At 43.5% G+C, this 17,373-nt stretch overlaps 1 protein-coding gene across 1 annotated transcript in view; it reads right to left on the reverse strand.

Annotated features, from left to right (window-relative positions):
* Nucleotides 1–15,965, reverse strand: part of HDGFL3 (HDGF like 3) — a 72,606-nt gene extending 56,641 nt beyond the window's left edge. Inside the window, exon 1 of the mRNA XM_047086590.1 lies at nucleotides 15,762–15,965. Within this exon, the coding sequence (XP_046942546.1) occupies nucleotides 15,762–15,845 (84 nt within the window). The 5' untranslated portion in view covers nucleotides 15,846–15,965. The remainder of the gene's footprint in view (nucleotides 1–15,761) is intronic.
* Between the last annotated feature and the right edge of the window lie 1,408 nt (nucleotides 15,966–17,373).

Here is a 17,373-nt window from a genome sequence, read left to right on the forward strand (position 1 = left end):
ACCCAACAATAGCTGGGTCCCCAGCACTAGTAGGAATTTATCCAAAGGATACAGGAGTGCTGATTCGTAAGGGCACATGCACCCCAATGTTTATAGCAGCGCTATCAACAATAGCCAAATTATGGAAACAGCCCAAATGTCCACCAACTGATGAATGAATAAAGAAGATGTGGTGTATATATACACAATGGAATACTACTTGGCAATGAGAAAGAATGAAATTCTGCCATTTGCAACAACGTGGATGGAACTGGAAGGTATTATGCTAAGTGAAATAAGCCAGTCAGAAAAAGGTATCATATGTTTTCACTCATACGTGGAATTCAAGAAACTTGACAGCAAACCATAGTGGAAGGGAAGGAAAAAATAAGTTACAAACAGAGAGGGAGGCAAACCATAAGAGACTCTTAGATACAAACTGAGGATTGATGGGGGTCAGGGGCTGAGGGGGCGTGGAAAATGGGTGATGGGCATTGAGGAGGGCACTTGTTGGGATGAGCACTGGACGTTGTATGTAAGTGATGAATCATGGGAATCTACTCCTGAAGCCAAGACTACCCTGTATACACTCTATGTTAGCTCACATGACAATAAATTATTTTAAAAAAATCTGTCCCCTAACTCTAGTTGTAAAAACTATCAGAGGACAGAATAAAGTAGTATTTGTTTAGGTTCAGCCATGTGTTAGGTACCTTTAAATAAGTTCTCTCAATAACTTTGTGGGGGTAGATAACACTAATTCCACTTTAGAGAAGAAGAAAAGAGGCTAAGGGAGATTAGGTAATTTGCCCAAGGTCACACAGGTAAGTGGCAGAGCATCATTTGAACCCTTATGTCCTTAGCCCAGAGCACATGCTCTTTCTGCTCTCCTATACTTCCTATTTCTTCTTTCGTCGGAGTCCCTTAAATATTTGAAAATTACTATCGCTATGTACATCTTTCCTTCTTTTACAAAACATTCACATCTCTTATTATTTCCTTATATGTCTTTATTTCTAGATCCCTCGTGGTCAAGAATTCATTCTAGTTTGTTGAGGCCCCTTAACCTATGGCATCTTAAGTTTGAACTGCACGGGACCACATATACCTGAATTTTTTTCAAAAAAATATAGTATCGTAAATATATTTTTTCTTCCTTATGATTTTCCTAACAATATTGTCTTTCTCTAGCTTACTTTATTATAATAAACATATATATGTGCTAATCAACTATTTATGTTATTCATAAGGCCTGTGGTCCACAGTAGGCTATTTGTAGTTAGGTTTTTAGAAAGTCAAAAGTTATACCTGGGGGTGCCTGGGTGGCTGAGTCAGTTGAACATCCGACTCCAGGTTTCGGCTCAGGTCACAATCTCACCATTTGTGGGTTTAAGTCCCATATGGGGCTCCGTGCTGACAGTGCAAAGGCTGCTTGGGATTCTCTCTCTCTCTCTCTCTCTCTCTCTCCCTCTCTCTCTCTCTCTCCCTCTCCCTGTCCCTCCTGTGCTCACCCTCTTTCTTTGTCGAAATAAATAAACTTAAAAAAAAATTTATACTTGGATTTTTGACTGTGGGGGTTGGTGCCCCTAGTCCCTGTCCCCTTGTTGTTCAAGGGTCAACTATAATTATTTTTAAAGGGAACAAAATCTTGCAGACCCCCATAAAATTTTATGATAATGTTCTGAAACATGCACAAAGGTAACAATTGTACTCATAACCATATACTGTAAAACCAAGATTAATTTGTATATCAAGCAGAAATAAAAGGACCTCAATAAAATCCAAATTAATAATATTAATTTAATGTCCTATTGCTTTGTTGAAATTACATCCTGTTTATTACAACACGAATATGTCTCAGGTTCTAAGGCATGTAGCACCCCTACTTTGCCTTGCGCCGTGTGAGGAGTCCAATTTCACCGCACTTCTCTCTACTTGAACCTTAGTCCATCTTGACATCATTAGGTGACCAAGTAAGATGTGGGAATTAAAGAAAAAAGAGCACCTGGGATAATCTGAGGTCTTTGTTTTGGGGGGTGACTGGCCGGATAGCAATTTTTTACTAAAATAGGAAAACTTGAGGGGCGCCTGGGTGGCTCAGTCGGTTGAGCATCTGACTTTGGCTCAAGACACGATCTCGCAGTTGGTGAGTTTGAGGCCCACATCCGGCTCACTGCTGTCAGTGCAGAGTCCACTTCAGATCCTCTGTCCCCCTCTCTCTGCCCTCCCCTGCTCGTTCTCTCTCTCTGTCTCCCTCCCTCCCTCAAAAATAAATAAACATTAAAAGAAAAAGAAATATTTAGGTAGGGACAGGTGACTAGATTAGTTCTGACCACGAACTTGTGGTACCAGGGCTATTAGTCAGAAAACGGAGGTGTGGATTTGAGTCAGGGCCTGCAACAGAGGTCTAGAAGATATTATTCTGAAGATGGTGGCTTGAAGTCGAAAAAGACCCTACAAAGGCACAGAGAAGTAGAAGAACCTTTCAAGAAAAGCAATACATGAGGGAAGCCAAACAAAGGAAGAGCATTTTTTATTTTTATTTTTAATTTTTTTAATGTTTATTTGTTTTTGAGACAGAGAGAGACAGAGCATGAATGGGGGAGGGTCAGAGAGAGAGGGAGACACAGAATCGGAAACAGGCTCCAGGCTCTGAGCTGTCAGCACAGAGCCCGATGCGGGGCTTGCACTCACGAACCGCGAGATCATGACCTGAGCCAAAGTTGGACGCTTAACCAACTGAGCCACCCAGGTGCCCCTCGGAAGAGTATTTTTTAAAAGGCAGTATTAAATTCCACCGAGGCAAAGTAAGGATGGAGTGCTCTCTGGATCAGCACATCAGGGTGACCTTTGGGGGAGGGGGAAGAATGAGACAGTAAGAGGACCATTTCTGGTCTGAGGAGAAAGAATTCGTCAAGGGGAAGAGGCTGTTTAGGTCAACCCTAGCACCTGTTAGAGCACTTGGGATATAGCAAAGATTCAAAAAATATTTACTGAATGTTGATGAAAGAAGGAAAAGGGAGGAGTCAAGCAAGAGGAGGGTCTTAATAAGCAGCACAGGGAAGAGGTGAAGGGGAGGGAAACGATTTTTTAATCATGTTAAACTCCAGGCTGTTTATGTTCAGAATCCTCGAAATGATACGAAAAAGTTGTTATTGTGCCCATTTTACAGATGAGTCCATCGAGGCCGGAGGGATTAGGTAGCCTACTCGAGGTTACTCATCTACTCAGATGTGGCTTCATCTGCCCACAAGACTCTTGCTCTTCTACTTCACCCTGAAAAGGAACACGTGAAACCTGAAAGTAAGAGAATTTGCTGAAAATGAGGGGAAAGAATCTGAGCTGGAAGAGGACAATGAAAGTATCTCGCCACCAGCGAGAAGAACCATGAGCAGCACTGGGGGCCCAGATGAAAGCAATCGGGGGCGGGGGGCAGGCCCAGGCTGCAAGTCTTTGTGATTACGGCCAGTTGCTTGCAGGAGACCATTTGCTGGAGCAGAAAAGGCAGGCGAGAAGAATGGCCAGGAAGGGGCTTCTAGAATGAATGTATCAGAGTAAAAGGGGGAGAGCAGTTCAAGTGATCATGTGGGTTCCTTCATGTAAGAAGGAAGGGAAGCCCAGAGGCAGTGGACAGACCAAGAGGAAATGGGGAGGTCAAAGGCTTCCAGAGTTTACAGTAACACTGAATGAGAAACAATTTTCACTGACAAAGGAGGAGTCCTCGGTCACCGTCACCTCCATTTCACTTCGGCAAACTTCTCCAACTGCCCACTCCTGGTAAACTGCTCTACTTCTGTAATTTGCTCTTGTGACAACAGAAAAACAAGGGACATGTTTGTTCTGGGTTACCTGATCCCTGGGAGTCAAATAATCTTTGCCCCAGACAAGGAACTTATTAAAAACAAACAGTGGAAACCACCATACTTCATAACTCTAGCAAAGGCTCTGTCTCTTCCCTCCACCTGGCCTCCCACAAGGTAGAGCCAGCAGACCACAGCAGTGACAGAGGGACTGAGCTGGACAACAACCAGAGCTCTTGAATACCTGGCATAACATGAAGATTAACCCAATCGTACCCTTTCTGTTCCAAGATAAGTTCCATTTAGTACAGTGGGGTTCTTCTCTCATAGAAGTGTACTCGTTTTGTGTGAGTCAATCAGCCAGATGTGAGATCTAAAACTGTGCTTACTGTATCTTTTCAGAAAGGTATCTTTTACAGAAACTGAAGAATGCCTTACTATCCTCAATACTAGGTTCTCTCTCTACTGAGGCTGCAGTATCTAGTAATAGCAAGAAGTCTCTTTTTGATTAGACAAAGTGATTTAAAAAGGAAATATAGGGGCGCCTGGGTGGCTCAGTAGGTGGGTCGGGTCACGATCTCACGGTTTGTGAGTTCAAGCCCCACATCGGGCTTTGTGCTGACAGTTCAGAGCCTGGAACCTGCTTCAGATTGTGTCTCCCTCTTTCTGCCCCTCCTCGCTCAAGCTGTCTCTCTCAAAAATAAACATACATTTAAAAAAACTAAAGAAAAAGAAATACAGAACCATTAGAAACATGTTAGTCCCATGACTTTACACCCACTTCAGAAACTACCCCCTCCCCCCCAAGTACAAGTCTTCTGGAATTAACAAAAGCCCTTCATCCTCAGTCCTGGATAGCCTGATACCTCCAGGCTAGCCTCACAAACTCAAGAAACCCCCAGAGCTTCAATACTATCATCCAGGGAACACCATGTAGTCAAACACTGTTCTGTAGCTGGATAGTTAAGAAATACATGGAGCTTAATATCCTTAAGAAGGCATATATATGAAGCTATAATTAGCTTCAACAAAGTTGTAGATCCATGTGCAGTTTAAAGATTAGAAGGATGATGAGAGTAGAAACACTATATTTATATACCAAGCCTTTTGAGATCAAGGGAAAAACTGGCCTGGATGGTTAAATGACCTAAAATAATGTAACTTTCTTTTCTTACGTCCATGTGATTTTCATGTAAGACTGTGGCTACAGCAGAATAAAAAGCTCAGGACTGCTAACTCGTCTCCAAAATCCATACACACAAGCAAAACTCACACAGATCAATTTCCCTTTGGCCTAACAGACCAGATCAGTGCTTTTTTCAAACTACAGGTAGTGAAAGTGATTTACTGAGTTACAACCTGATTTTACACAAAATAAAAATATAAAAATATCAGAATGCATCACATATAATATGATTTGGTGAAAACTTTTTTCTAGTGTGTGTGTGTACGTATATATATGTGTGTGTATGAAATTAGTATTTATGGGCTATAGTAAAAAAAAAAAAGGGGGGGGGGCTGAAAGCCATCGGACTAGACTGCATCAGAATCAAGCAACAATGATGACTCACTGCTAAGATCTAAATATTTTCGAAATTATTGACTTAATCCTCACATCACAGTTCGAGGAAGGAAATAAGAACAGTTATATGCCTTGTTTGAAAATAGCTGGTCTCATTTTGAAAGTCAAACAGAGGTCTAGAGGGAATTAATTTTCAATTCACTCAACATATGCTAATTCTAAAAAAAAAAATGAACCAAGAATCTGTCATACTGCTCCCTGTGAATAAGCATTTCCTCCTAAGTTAAAGATGCCCTTAGCATAAAAGTTCTATTTCAGTGATAAAGAAAAAGGAAGAAGAGATCTAAAGCGATGAATTTATTTTTTGACATTTTTTCCTACATAAAAATTTTCGAATCTTCTGTGACACTCTTTTTTACATTGCTTACCACCTCTGAACCTAACATACCCAGCACTTCTAATAGCTCTCATCTTAAATACATTTTGCAATAAAAACCTAGAAGTTAATGCTATGCTATCAAGAATTTTCCAGTCCCCATGGAGGTAACTTTGTTGTTACCATGGACTCTCCTATACTTTGAAAACCAGATAACCTCCACTTCTGGGTGGCCTTACAGACTATAATCAGACTTAGAGAATCCACTCAGAGCTCGCATTTCAGTGATCTAGTGGACTGAGTAGTTTATTCAGAGGCCTTTTTTGTATGCCACATAGTCCAACTTAGTTTGCCCCCAAATACTGAAACTATTTGGAACCTCTAGAAATGGCCATCATACTCAGGAATCTGAATAAGGGGTAACAATGACAAGTCCCTACAATGACTAGAGCCTAGAGCTAACTCAAAATTATGAAGCCACGAGGAAACTACTGAAAGACACCCACCCACCCACAAAAGCATTTGCTGAGACTTTACTAGGTTTCTAGCATTGTACAGTAAGGAGTTTGGTGTTCCTGGTAGGTGATTGTTGGGTACTACACTAGCAAACACTTCTTTCATGTACATTTTAACACATGATTACTAGGGAAAAAGAAGGGAAAGTGAGTAAGAATTTGATAAACACAAATATTTCACTGAATTTCTTTGGTTACAAGTTAGAACAGATGTATCATCTATGATCCTTAACTAGCAAACACTATTTCATGCACATTTCAATATTTGATTCCAAGGAAAAAAAGGGAAAGAGAGTAAGAATTATCATCCTCCCCATTTTACAACGAGGTTGTAGTAAAAGATGCCCAAACCTGACAAATCAAGACAGTGGTGGAATGAACTATGTTGTCTTTTAACTCTTGGCTTCATTGTTCTTCCCAATATCGTAGGAAATCTTGTTCAGGTATCTGGAGGATCCTTCTAAAGGCTTGAGCTCACCAATTTTAGATTACTTCATTCTTTTTACCTCTATGTAGCTCTCTGTGACCATACAGCTATTTACCTAACTGCAGCAAATTCCTAGTGGTAAAAAGATATAATAGAAAAATTCACTTACTACCATAGCTGAGAAGCAATTACATATTATGAACGGCAGTGAAATAACACAGGAAAATGCTGTTATAGGGATTAAGAATGCAGTAAACTGGCAAAAAGCTACACAGGCTAGTAGTAGTCCTTATGATTTAGCTTCTTGGCTCTACTGAACCAGTAACTCTCGTTATACCTGCTCTTCAAAGTCTATGTGTTCCATCACACATAAAGGTTTTAGAACCTAAAACTAAAGTCAACACTATGCTATTCATTCAGAATGGATTTTAATGGGCTCTGCTTTCTTTATATGCATAACGGATATCTTATTTACTTTTATACTGCCTTGTGTCAAAGGGCTTTCAAAGACACAGACCAGAGAAAAATAATAACAAATGTCACAATAAACGTTTTCTGACTTGAGAGTGCTGGCCTCCCAGTAGCTTATAATACATACACATACATAAACATGTACATATACACACACACATACGTATACATATACACATATGTAACATATATAATACACATAGTCTTCTTACACAGTGCCAAATGCTTCTTCAGTTCCTTCACCTCATCTGTTTCCACATTTTTTTTAAGTTTATTTTTATTTATTTTCAGAGGGAGCGTGTGTGTGGGAGGGGTAGAGAGAGAAGGGACACAGAGAATCCCAAGCAGGTTCTGTGCTGTCAGCACAGAGCCCGATGTGGGGCTGGATCACAGGACGCTGGGATCATGACCTAAGCCAAAACCAAGAGCCAGACACCTAACTGAATGAGCCACCCAGGAGCCCCTGTTATCACATTTCTTATGTTCCTGTGGCATTCTTAATGGTCTAGGATTAACACACTTCACTCAGTGTATAACCTTAGGTGAATTTCCTAAGTCTTGGTTTTCTTATGGGACTATCTACCTTAGAGTAGTGTTATCATATATTCATCCTAATTTGTAATCAAGACATATAAGATACATGATTTATGTCATATATGACATATATATTCTGCCTCAATTGTCAACGAGGAAATTAATTCTATTAAATATCTGTATTTATTAGGTTGACAAACATTTTTAAAATTTTAAATCATCTCCTTTTAATGAATATGTGAGAAAACAGGTGTTTTCTTATTCTGGTACTGGTTAAGATGGTTAAAACTTTTCTGGAGGGCAATGTGACAATATAAATCCAAAGTTTTAAAACATGCACGTGCCCTTTGACTAAGAAATGTGATTCCCGGATACCAATCCTGAAGAAGTAACTAACGGTTTAGCTAAAAGCATGTGTCTCAGAGTATTATTTTACAGTATAAAAAACTGGAAATAACCTAAATATCAGTATAATAGGAAGTTATATATGGTTATATGGTAAATACGGTTATAATTTATAACAAATAGGTCTGTACCATCAATTACCAGATGGCTATTACAGATAAGGTTATAGAAATACATTCACTGCCACTGAAGGACATCTAAGATACAGTGTTTAAGTGGGGATAAAAGGCTGCAAAACTGAATGTATTATAAAAATTATGTACTTACACATGTAGGTGCATATTCATGATGCTTGTTACTAGGTAGAGGGATGTTAATCTTTCTACAATGAACATTATTACTTATGTAATAAAATTTTTTTGCAGACATGAGGTATTTACAACATAAAGGTTAATCCATTCTCTCTTTTAAATAGTTAAAGATAGGTTAAATAATTTACAGTATAAGCAGGGGTGCCTGGCTGGCTCAGTCAGGAGTATGTGACTCCTGATCCTGGGGTTGTGAGTTCAAGTGCCTCATTGGGTAGAGATTACTTAAATATAAAATCTTTAAAAATCAGTTCACAGTATGAGCAGATAGTTTTAGATGCAAGGAACTCTACTGACCTTTAAGGGTTCTCTATAGTCAGTACTCCATTTGTGGTGAAAAAAAAAACAGCATTTTTTTGTTTGTTTTTAATTTCTAATTTGTTACAGATGGGCATTTTTATAAAATACATGAAAGAGTAATTATTAGAAAGATAAAATTAAAGGCATATAAAATACAAGCCTCATTTTAAAAATAAGATTCACAAGGGGTGCCTGGGTGGCTCAGTCACTTAAGCATCCGACTCTTGGTTTTGGTTCAGGTCATGATCTCACAAAGCTGGTAGGTTTAAGTCCTATGTCGGGCTCTGAGCTGACAGTGTAGAGCCTGCTTGGGATTCTCTCTCCCTCTCCCCCACTCACATGCGCGCGCTCTCTCTCTCTCAAAATAAATAAATAAACTTAAAAATAAAATTAGATTCACTAGCATAAAGTTACTCTATCAGATTGCTTTACAAAGTTTCTAGGGGTGCCTGGGTGGCTTAGTCAGTTAAGAGTCCAACTCTGGATCTCAGCTCAGGTCTGATCTCATGGTTTGTGAGTTCAAGTCCTACAATGGGCTTGCGCTGACAGCACAGAGCCTGCTTGGGATTCTGTCTCTCCCTCTCTCTGCCCCTTCCCCGCTTGCACTCTCTTTCTCTCTCAAAACTAAATAAACTTAAAAAAAAAAAGTTTCTAAACTCTTACTCTCAATTTCTGCACTATCTTGTCACTGTCACCTATCCTGGCCACAGACCATACTTCCAGTAGCAAGGTTCTAAAGGATAAAAAGCCATTTTGCAATGGACTGACTAATAACTATCAAGTAGACTAGCTTCTGACTGAGTATCTGGGCAATCTTCTGCAATCAAAGATAACTTTTTCCAATAAAAAGGAGCATTTGGGCTCTTCCCCTATTATATTTACCCTATTTACAAGCCTACAATGTTCTTCTTATGCTGATGGACATTTTCAATAGTCATATATAATTTTAAACCATCAATCCTTTTCCAAAAGAATCAAATACAATCTCATATAGTAGAAACCTGACTTCAGAGAATTAACATTTTACAAATCATGGGGAAAACAGTAGTCATTAGGGCATTCCAAAGGGGATGTGCCAGAAATACAGATTCACCTGGGTGAAATGGGAGCAATGGAAAAGGTACACGTTCGTATTGAGAGTTTAAGCTGCCTATTTGCTCCCAGAGTTAAGCAGAAGAAAAGGAGACAATTTGCCAGGTCCTTGCAACACGAATACAGTCCCTGGGGAAAAGGCTGACTGAATCTGTGTCACTCTACCTGAGGAATGAAACAATGACGGACTCGTTTGGACTCACGCCAAAGAAATGGAAAGTGTAAACATCTTACTTTATGTTGAGATTAAAAAAAGTTTAAGTCTCAAGTGATTCCCTGAAGCGACGTAGCCTGGTGTCCAAAAATAAAGGTTCACAGTTTATTGTCAAAGATAAAAAACGGAAAGTGCAACGGATCAGAAACTAAGGATTCTCAGCCTTTGTATTAATACAAGGCATAGAAACACTAATTATTTAATTATAATATTTTTAAGTTGCTGCAAATTTAATCTGTTGGTAGAAAAATGAAAAACTATACCTAGGCACAGTGTCATACACACAGTAGGTGTTCAATAAAAGCTCACTAAGCATTTAGCTCTTCAAGATGTCATAGAATGGTAGGTCAAATGCTGTATTCTTAAGTTTTATCAAGTGAGAGGTTGAGCGCTAGATGAGAAATAAGAGGAGCAATGATTTAATATGAAAGGAACAGAAAGACTCTAATATATAAACAAAAGACAGAGGCAGAAACCAGAACTAAACAGAAATGTAAAGAAAAGCTGTGAAGTAGTAAATGAAGTTTCTAAAATAGTCAAAAGGGAACAGGAAGATGCAAATCGGTAGCACTGAAGTCTTAAAGGGAAAAAACTTCTCACTGAAAGCCAAGAATGGTGAAATTCAATCCGTGAAGAAGTTTGGAGTATTAGATTCTTTCTCCCCACTTCATACAAAGTATGCATTTTTAAACTGAGGTATATAACATATACAGTCTGGTGCACAAATCTTAAATGGACAGCTTGGTATATTTTTACACATGCACACTTCTGGGTACCCACCAGTCAGATCAAGATACAGAACACCTTCAGGGCTTCCTCCTCCACCCACCATGAACTAATCACCACTGATCAATTGTGCCCGTTTTGATCGTCATGGTTAGCATACAGAATGTGCGCTCTGGTGTTGGCTTTCTTCACTCAACCTCAAAATCTTGAAATACATCCATATTTTTGTGGGCATCAGTAGTTTGTTCCTTTTTACTGCTGAGTAGTACTCCACTGCACGAATATACTACAATTCTGCTGATCCGTTCTCCTGTTGATGGACACCTGGGTTGTTTTCAATCTCCTGCTATTATGGATAAAGCTGCCATGTATGAGCATTCTTGTACAAATCTTTTGGTGGACACAAACACTCATTTTTCCTGGATATATGCCTAGACCAGACTGCTAAATTACAAGCTAGGGGTGTGTTTAACTACAGACGACCAGGCCAGCTTTCTAAAGTGATCATATCAATTTACTCTCTGATTAGCAATGCCAGAGAGTACTCCTATAAAGTTTTTAAATTTAAAAAAGTTCTTTCGTTGAAACACAAGAGTTTTGAGACCTTTTTGTTTTGTTTTGTATTTCTATTTTTTAGAGCAGGGGTAACATAGGCAGAGTGCTCATATCTCAGGGAATGTACAAGATGATGGGGGCTGGGGAGGTGTGAGAAGAAAATAGTGCAACTTCTATTTTAGTTTCTTATTCTTTTCCCTAAAAAGTAAGTTTTACTAATATTTAATACATAAGTTGACACTGGTGTCCTTTTTCAGATGGTTGTATTTATTCACTTTGGGCCTACTGTGGTTTACTGCCATTTGAGAGTGCCTGGTTGAGCAAAATTATGGAATATTCACTTCTAACTGAACTCTTGCCAAATGAACAAGTGGCTAAAAGGAGTCCTATAAGAGAGTACTAATAACGTAAGCATAAGCAAACAAGGAAATGGCCAAGCTGACAGTTCTGTTATAGAAAATCTCTTTAGATGATAAAAACTGTGACTAGCTAGTCAGATCTCCCATGAAACAGGCAAAAAATAACATTAATATTTTTAAAAATATAAACAATCTATTACTCTTAATATTTTGCTAATAAGAATTTAAAAATTTTTAACGTTTATTTATTTTTGAGACAGAGAGAGACAGAGCATGAACGCGGAGGGTCAGAGACAGAGAGAGACACAGAATCTGAAACAGGCTCCAGGCTCTGAGCTGTCAGCACAGAAACTGATGCGGGGCCCGAACTCACCAACCGTGAGATCATGACCTGAGCCGAAGTCGGACGCTTAACCGACTGGGCCACCCAGGCACCCCCGCTAATAAGAATTTTAAAACATAAATTATTTATATCATTTGTCACTCCCTTCAGATTCTCTTGTATTTGTTTCATAATGTACAGAATAGTACAAAGTACATGTATACATAATTTTTTTAAATGTTTATTTATTCATCTTTATTTTTGAGACAGAGACAGAGCATGAGCGGGGGAGAGGCAGAGAGTCACAGAATCAGAAGCAGGCTCCAGGCTCCAGGCTCCGGAGCGGTCTGACGCGGGATGCGAACTTGTCAACTGCGAGATCATGACCTGAGGTGAAGTTGGACGCTCAACCGACTGAGCCACCCAGGCGCCCCTATGATTTAAAGTAAGTTTACACAAATTTTTTTTACCAATAGGGTACACAATCAAAAGGGTTCAGAGACTCGTTTTAGTGTATTTTTAATATTAAGCTAGTTAATCCTTGGGTACAAATGAACTTGTAATTTTTAAGTCATATTTAATCAAGTATACTCCATTAGAAACAGCTAGCTGGCTACTGAATGTTAACACATCTGAACTGGGAGGAAGACAGGAATTAACTGGGAAGAGGAAATGAGGGAACTTTCATCGGTACTGATACTCTGCTGTATCTTGCAAGAGGTTTGGACTATACCAGTGTACGTATTTGTCAAACTCACTGGTACATTTAAGTATGTTTCAGTTTATGTAAATTTTACCTCAAAAGGCCAAAAAAAAAAAAAAAAAAACAGGATCTAAAAAAATACTGACCTCTAGTTAACGATAATTCATGCTGAAGTGTCTAGGAGTAAATTATACTGATGTTGGCAACTTACTTTAAAATGCATTAAAATAAGATGGACTGCTATATGGATAGAGGGATGGATATATGAATAACATGATAAAGCAAGTACAGTAAATGCTACTTATAGAATTTGGGTGACGGAGAGAAGGGTGTACGATTCTTTTAACTTTTCTGTGTGTTTGAAATTACTCATGATAAAATGGTGGAAAAAAGAATCAATCTACTCCTAAGTTGAAAATTAAAAACAGTATAGTGATACAGGCTAGAAATTCAAGCTAGAAATTCAAAAAGGAAAAAAAGGCAGGAACATTCAACCACCACTGCTTGATGCTTTTACATACGTTAAATCCGTGAGGGCTGAATTATGTCTATTTCGCAAACTAAAACTCAGAAAGATTACAGAACACGCCTAAGGTCAGAGAGTATGAAACCCAGCCCAAAACTAAATCTAACCTGACCATTTTCCTAGATGCCTGAATCCTCTTGGCCCACATTCTCACAAGGGGCTGCCTAGAACCAAACGTCTTCACTGCAGCACAGAAGCTGGTTCTCCATCCAAGCATGGACCACCTCCGATAGAAAACTCCCTACGGTCTGAACCGAAATCTGTCTCCCCCACATTTTCCCTCCTACGTCTGATCGTCTGATCGCTTGGGGCCATATAGACTTTAATCCCCACATGACTGGTCTTCATAGCAAGCGACAGAATTCAAATAAGTAGAGTTTTTTTCCAGTGAGTACTTTATAACATCATCTACAAGCTATGACTGGGTGTAAGTGGGGATAATGCCTCACAGAACTGGAGAAGAAATAAAATGAGAACATATGTGAAGCATACAGCACAGTAACGAACAGAGTAGGGACTCAAATATCTTTTTCTAACCCTTACCTTCCCTTGGAAATGATAACATGCCACTCACTATAAAATAATACTTTTTTAATTAAAAAAAAGAAAGACTTAGGTCCTTCCCTTAAGTTTATGTTAAATGTGAAGAGACTTAGATTTTTCTTTCCTGTATTTACTATACCTAACAACCCAACTGACTTTGTTTCCTCATTTCACTTTTCATTTTGCCTTGTTTTGGAATTACAAATTCTAGGAATTTTATGTGGATTAGATATACAACTACAACCACTTCTGCAGCACGTTTTTGTTTCAAAATTACTACAGGTGGCCAACCTATGAAAGCAACTTGTTAAGGAAACTTTAAGTATTTTCTTTTTGACTCTCAGAAGATATTTACCAAAGGTAAGATTCAAGGAAGCCACTGGATTACAAGGAACCGACCAACTGGTGATGATAATCTTTAATTCACTTTTGACCATGTGTATACCAATGAACCCTATAGCTGTTTATTTCTTGACAAAATACTCAGAGATTCCCTAAAGGATGCCTGAAGTCACAAATCTTGCCCCTTTAAGCAGGATGGCACTTCAGTATGAAAAGTAACCAGTTATCCTACCGTGAGGTTGAGGCCAACCTACAGTTCACATGTGGAGAAGAGTGATTTTCACAGCCTAATGGAACCTGAACCTCATTTGAGATCTGAGGTTGTCAGTATTGGAAGGAATCCTACAGATGATCATTTTAGAGTTGCAGAAATGGATATTCAGTTGAAATGATTAGCCCACAAAGACCAAATACCAAGGCCCCCAATTCCTGGCACAGTGTTCTCTCCATTTCACAATCATGTCAAACTAAATACAAAAAAAAGTGGTTATAACCATCCATTACTTCAACTTCACTAATTTCAGCCTGGCCACCCGTGATGTCACTTCCTTTTGTGAATGGGTGGGTTTTTTTTTTTTTTTTTCTTTCTTGGTCTAGCTATCTGCACTTTACTGTAATACAACATTTTAGAGCTCACACTCTTATTTATGCCAGTATTTCCCCACATCTACCTCTGTTCCCCAAAGATACCAACAAGCCTCCAAGATGCCTTGACCCTCCTTTTCACTGTATTTATTTCAAACAACTAACTACCAAGTATGATCAGAATTAGAAGCAAAAGCGATTTATTTTTAAAACACAAAGCACACACGGTAGTGTTGATCTCTTCCCCAAAAGGCCTGCTTAAGAAAAAAAAAAAAAAATCGAATGCTGTGCATTACACGCAGATGCTTTCTAGAGAAAAGAGCCCGGCGACAGCCTTGCTAGATAGGAAAGAGAGAGCTATTGTGGACTGTAGTGGAAGGCCAAGGAGAAGGTCTGGGATCCGACCTAAAACAAATATGGAGGTGAAAAGGCACGAGGAGCTTCCTGGACCCAGCCGCCGGGGCCAAGCGGCGAGCCCCCCTCCCCCCCCCCCCCAGCTCCTCCGGGTGGGCTCGGGAGAACGATGGGCAGCGGGGATGCACGTACCCCAGGACAATGATGGGGCCCGCGGGGAACCCGGAATCGCGCGCAGGGAAGACTCAACAAGTCTGGATGGCGAAGGATGCGCCGAGGGATGGATGAACGGCTGCCAAGAGGCTCCCGCTGGCCTCGGGACGGCCACGGCCCCTTTCCAGGATCCCCGGCCGCGCGGCCCCCGCCGGCCCGCCGCCAGCCATTTGCATTACGCTCCCCTACGTGCCCCGACGTTCGCCCGGGACCCGGCTTCCCACCCGCGACCCTGCCCGCAGCGATGCCTGCCGCCCAGGCCCGCCGCCCGGCGGCGCGGGCTCCCAAGCCCCGGCGGCGGGCCTGCCCGGGCCGGAGCCGCCTTCGAAAGTGGGCGGAAGGATGGCCGCCCTCGCGGGGAGCGGGCGCGGCCCGGAACCCTCGCCTCCGGCCCGGGCACGTCCTCCGTGCGCAGCGCCGCCCGCGCCTCCGGCCCCGGCCGCGGCCGGCTCGGGGCGCCGGGCTCCCTCCGGGCGCCGGGCGCCGGGCTCCGGGCCGAGGCGGATGGGGACGGGGGGGGGGGGGCGGGCGCGCCATCATGAAGGGGAAAATGGTGGGCGGGCGGGCCCGCCCGCGGCCGCCGTACTCACCCGGGCCGGCCAGTGCGGGTAGCCCTTCATCTTGGCGAAGACCAGGTCGCCCGCCTTGTACTCGCGGGGCCGCGGACGCGCCATCCCGGCCGCTTCCTCCCCCGGTCGTCCTTGGTCGCCGCGAAGATGCCGGGAGGCCGCCCCCCCGCGGGCCGACGGACTGCGCCGCGCTCCCCGCGGGCCTCGAGCGGGCGGGCGGACGAGCGGCCGCTCCGACGAGGGGAAGCGGCGAGGCGGCGGCTGAGGCGAGGGGTGGGCGGGGGGCGCAGCAGGCCCGGCAAATCACGGCCCGGCAGCGGGGGAGGGGAGCCCCCGGCCGCTCGGCTCTCGCCCGCGCCGAGGTCCCCGCCGCCGCCGCGCGCTGCTCACAGGCGCCGCGTCGCCTGCCTCATGCCGCCGCCGCCGCCGCCGCCGCCGCCGCCGCCGGCCTCCCTCCCGGGCTCCCGGGCGCGGCGCGAGCGCCGGGCCTCGCGCCTCCTCCGAATTCCTCCTCGGGCAGCGACCGCAAACACGATCTTATTATTGTTCTCGCGCGCGCTCAGCATCCCCCCCGCCCCGCTTCCCGCTCCCCTCCCCTCCCGCGCCGGCCGGTTAATTCCTAGGTACACGGCCGGCTTTCGCCCAGAAACCGAGCGCGCCAGCCCGGCTGCTCGGCGGGCGGGCGGGCGGGCGGGCGGTGGGCGCGTCCTCCCCCAGCACCGAAGCCCGCGCGGGGCGGGCGGGAGCGCCTACTCCGGAGGACGCCCGCCGCCCGCTCTCTTTTGTTCTGGGCCCGGAGCTGCCTGGCGCAGCCCAGCCAATCACCACCTGGCCGCCCCCCTCCCCGCCGGCCAGCGCCACACTGGGGGGCGCTCCCCCCCCCCCCCGCCCCCGCCCGGCCGCCCCCCGCGGCCACTGCTGCGGATGCTCTCCGGTGAGTGGGGCACAAAGGCGCTCCAGGCCTGGGGGACGACTGCGGAGGGGACCCGCTGCCCCGAGCATCACCCAGGCTGCTTGGAAAGAGCACCGCTCCGGAGTCGGCGATCTTGTCCGGTTCTCGCCCCAGGTCTGCCCTTGACAATGGGTTGTGACCACCCTAGGGCGGGCTCTGGAGCCAGGGTCGCGGGAGGTGCCGTCCTGGGCCGAGCGGCACAGTCGGGATTCGAACGCGGACCCGCGCGCCTCCAAAGTCCACAAAAGCTTGTGCTTCTCCTTGCGTGGATCCTTACAGGCCTGCAGTTTTGTGGAAGGGACTGAACTCTGGCAGGTCACTCGTTTCCAATCCTGCCAACGTTTTGGACAACGTGTGTTGAATCTGTCTAATGATGACCGCTACTTCTTTACAGCATCCTGAAGCCCACCTTTGGGAAGTCAGCGGGCGCAGCTCCTGAGTGTAACCGACTTTCTGTGGCCTTCATCTTGTCACAAGAACAGTTCTTGTGTGCGTCTGTCCCCTCTTCTGAGCCCTCCTGCCCTCCCCCCTTTGATAGCAGCTATTTCTTTCTATCAGCATCTGCCTCCCTCACTTGCCTTGTAGAACTGTGTGTGTGTGTGTGTGTGTGTGTGTGTGTGTGTGTGTGTGTGGAATACCAACCCTTGCTCCTGTTCCTAGTGCTGGGCTTCCAATAATGGA

This window comes from Lynx rufus, unplaced genomic scaffold (genome assembly GCF_022079265.1).
Source record: "Lynx rufus isolate CCGP_SWC_20201006 ecotype Redwood Valley unplaced genomic scaffold, mLynRuf1.p SCAF_21, whole genome shotgun sequence".
NCBI lineage: Eukaryota > Metazoa > Chordata > Mammalia > Carnivora > Felidae > Lynx > Lynx rufus.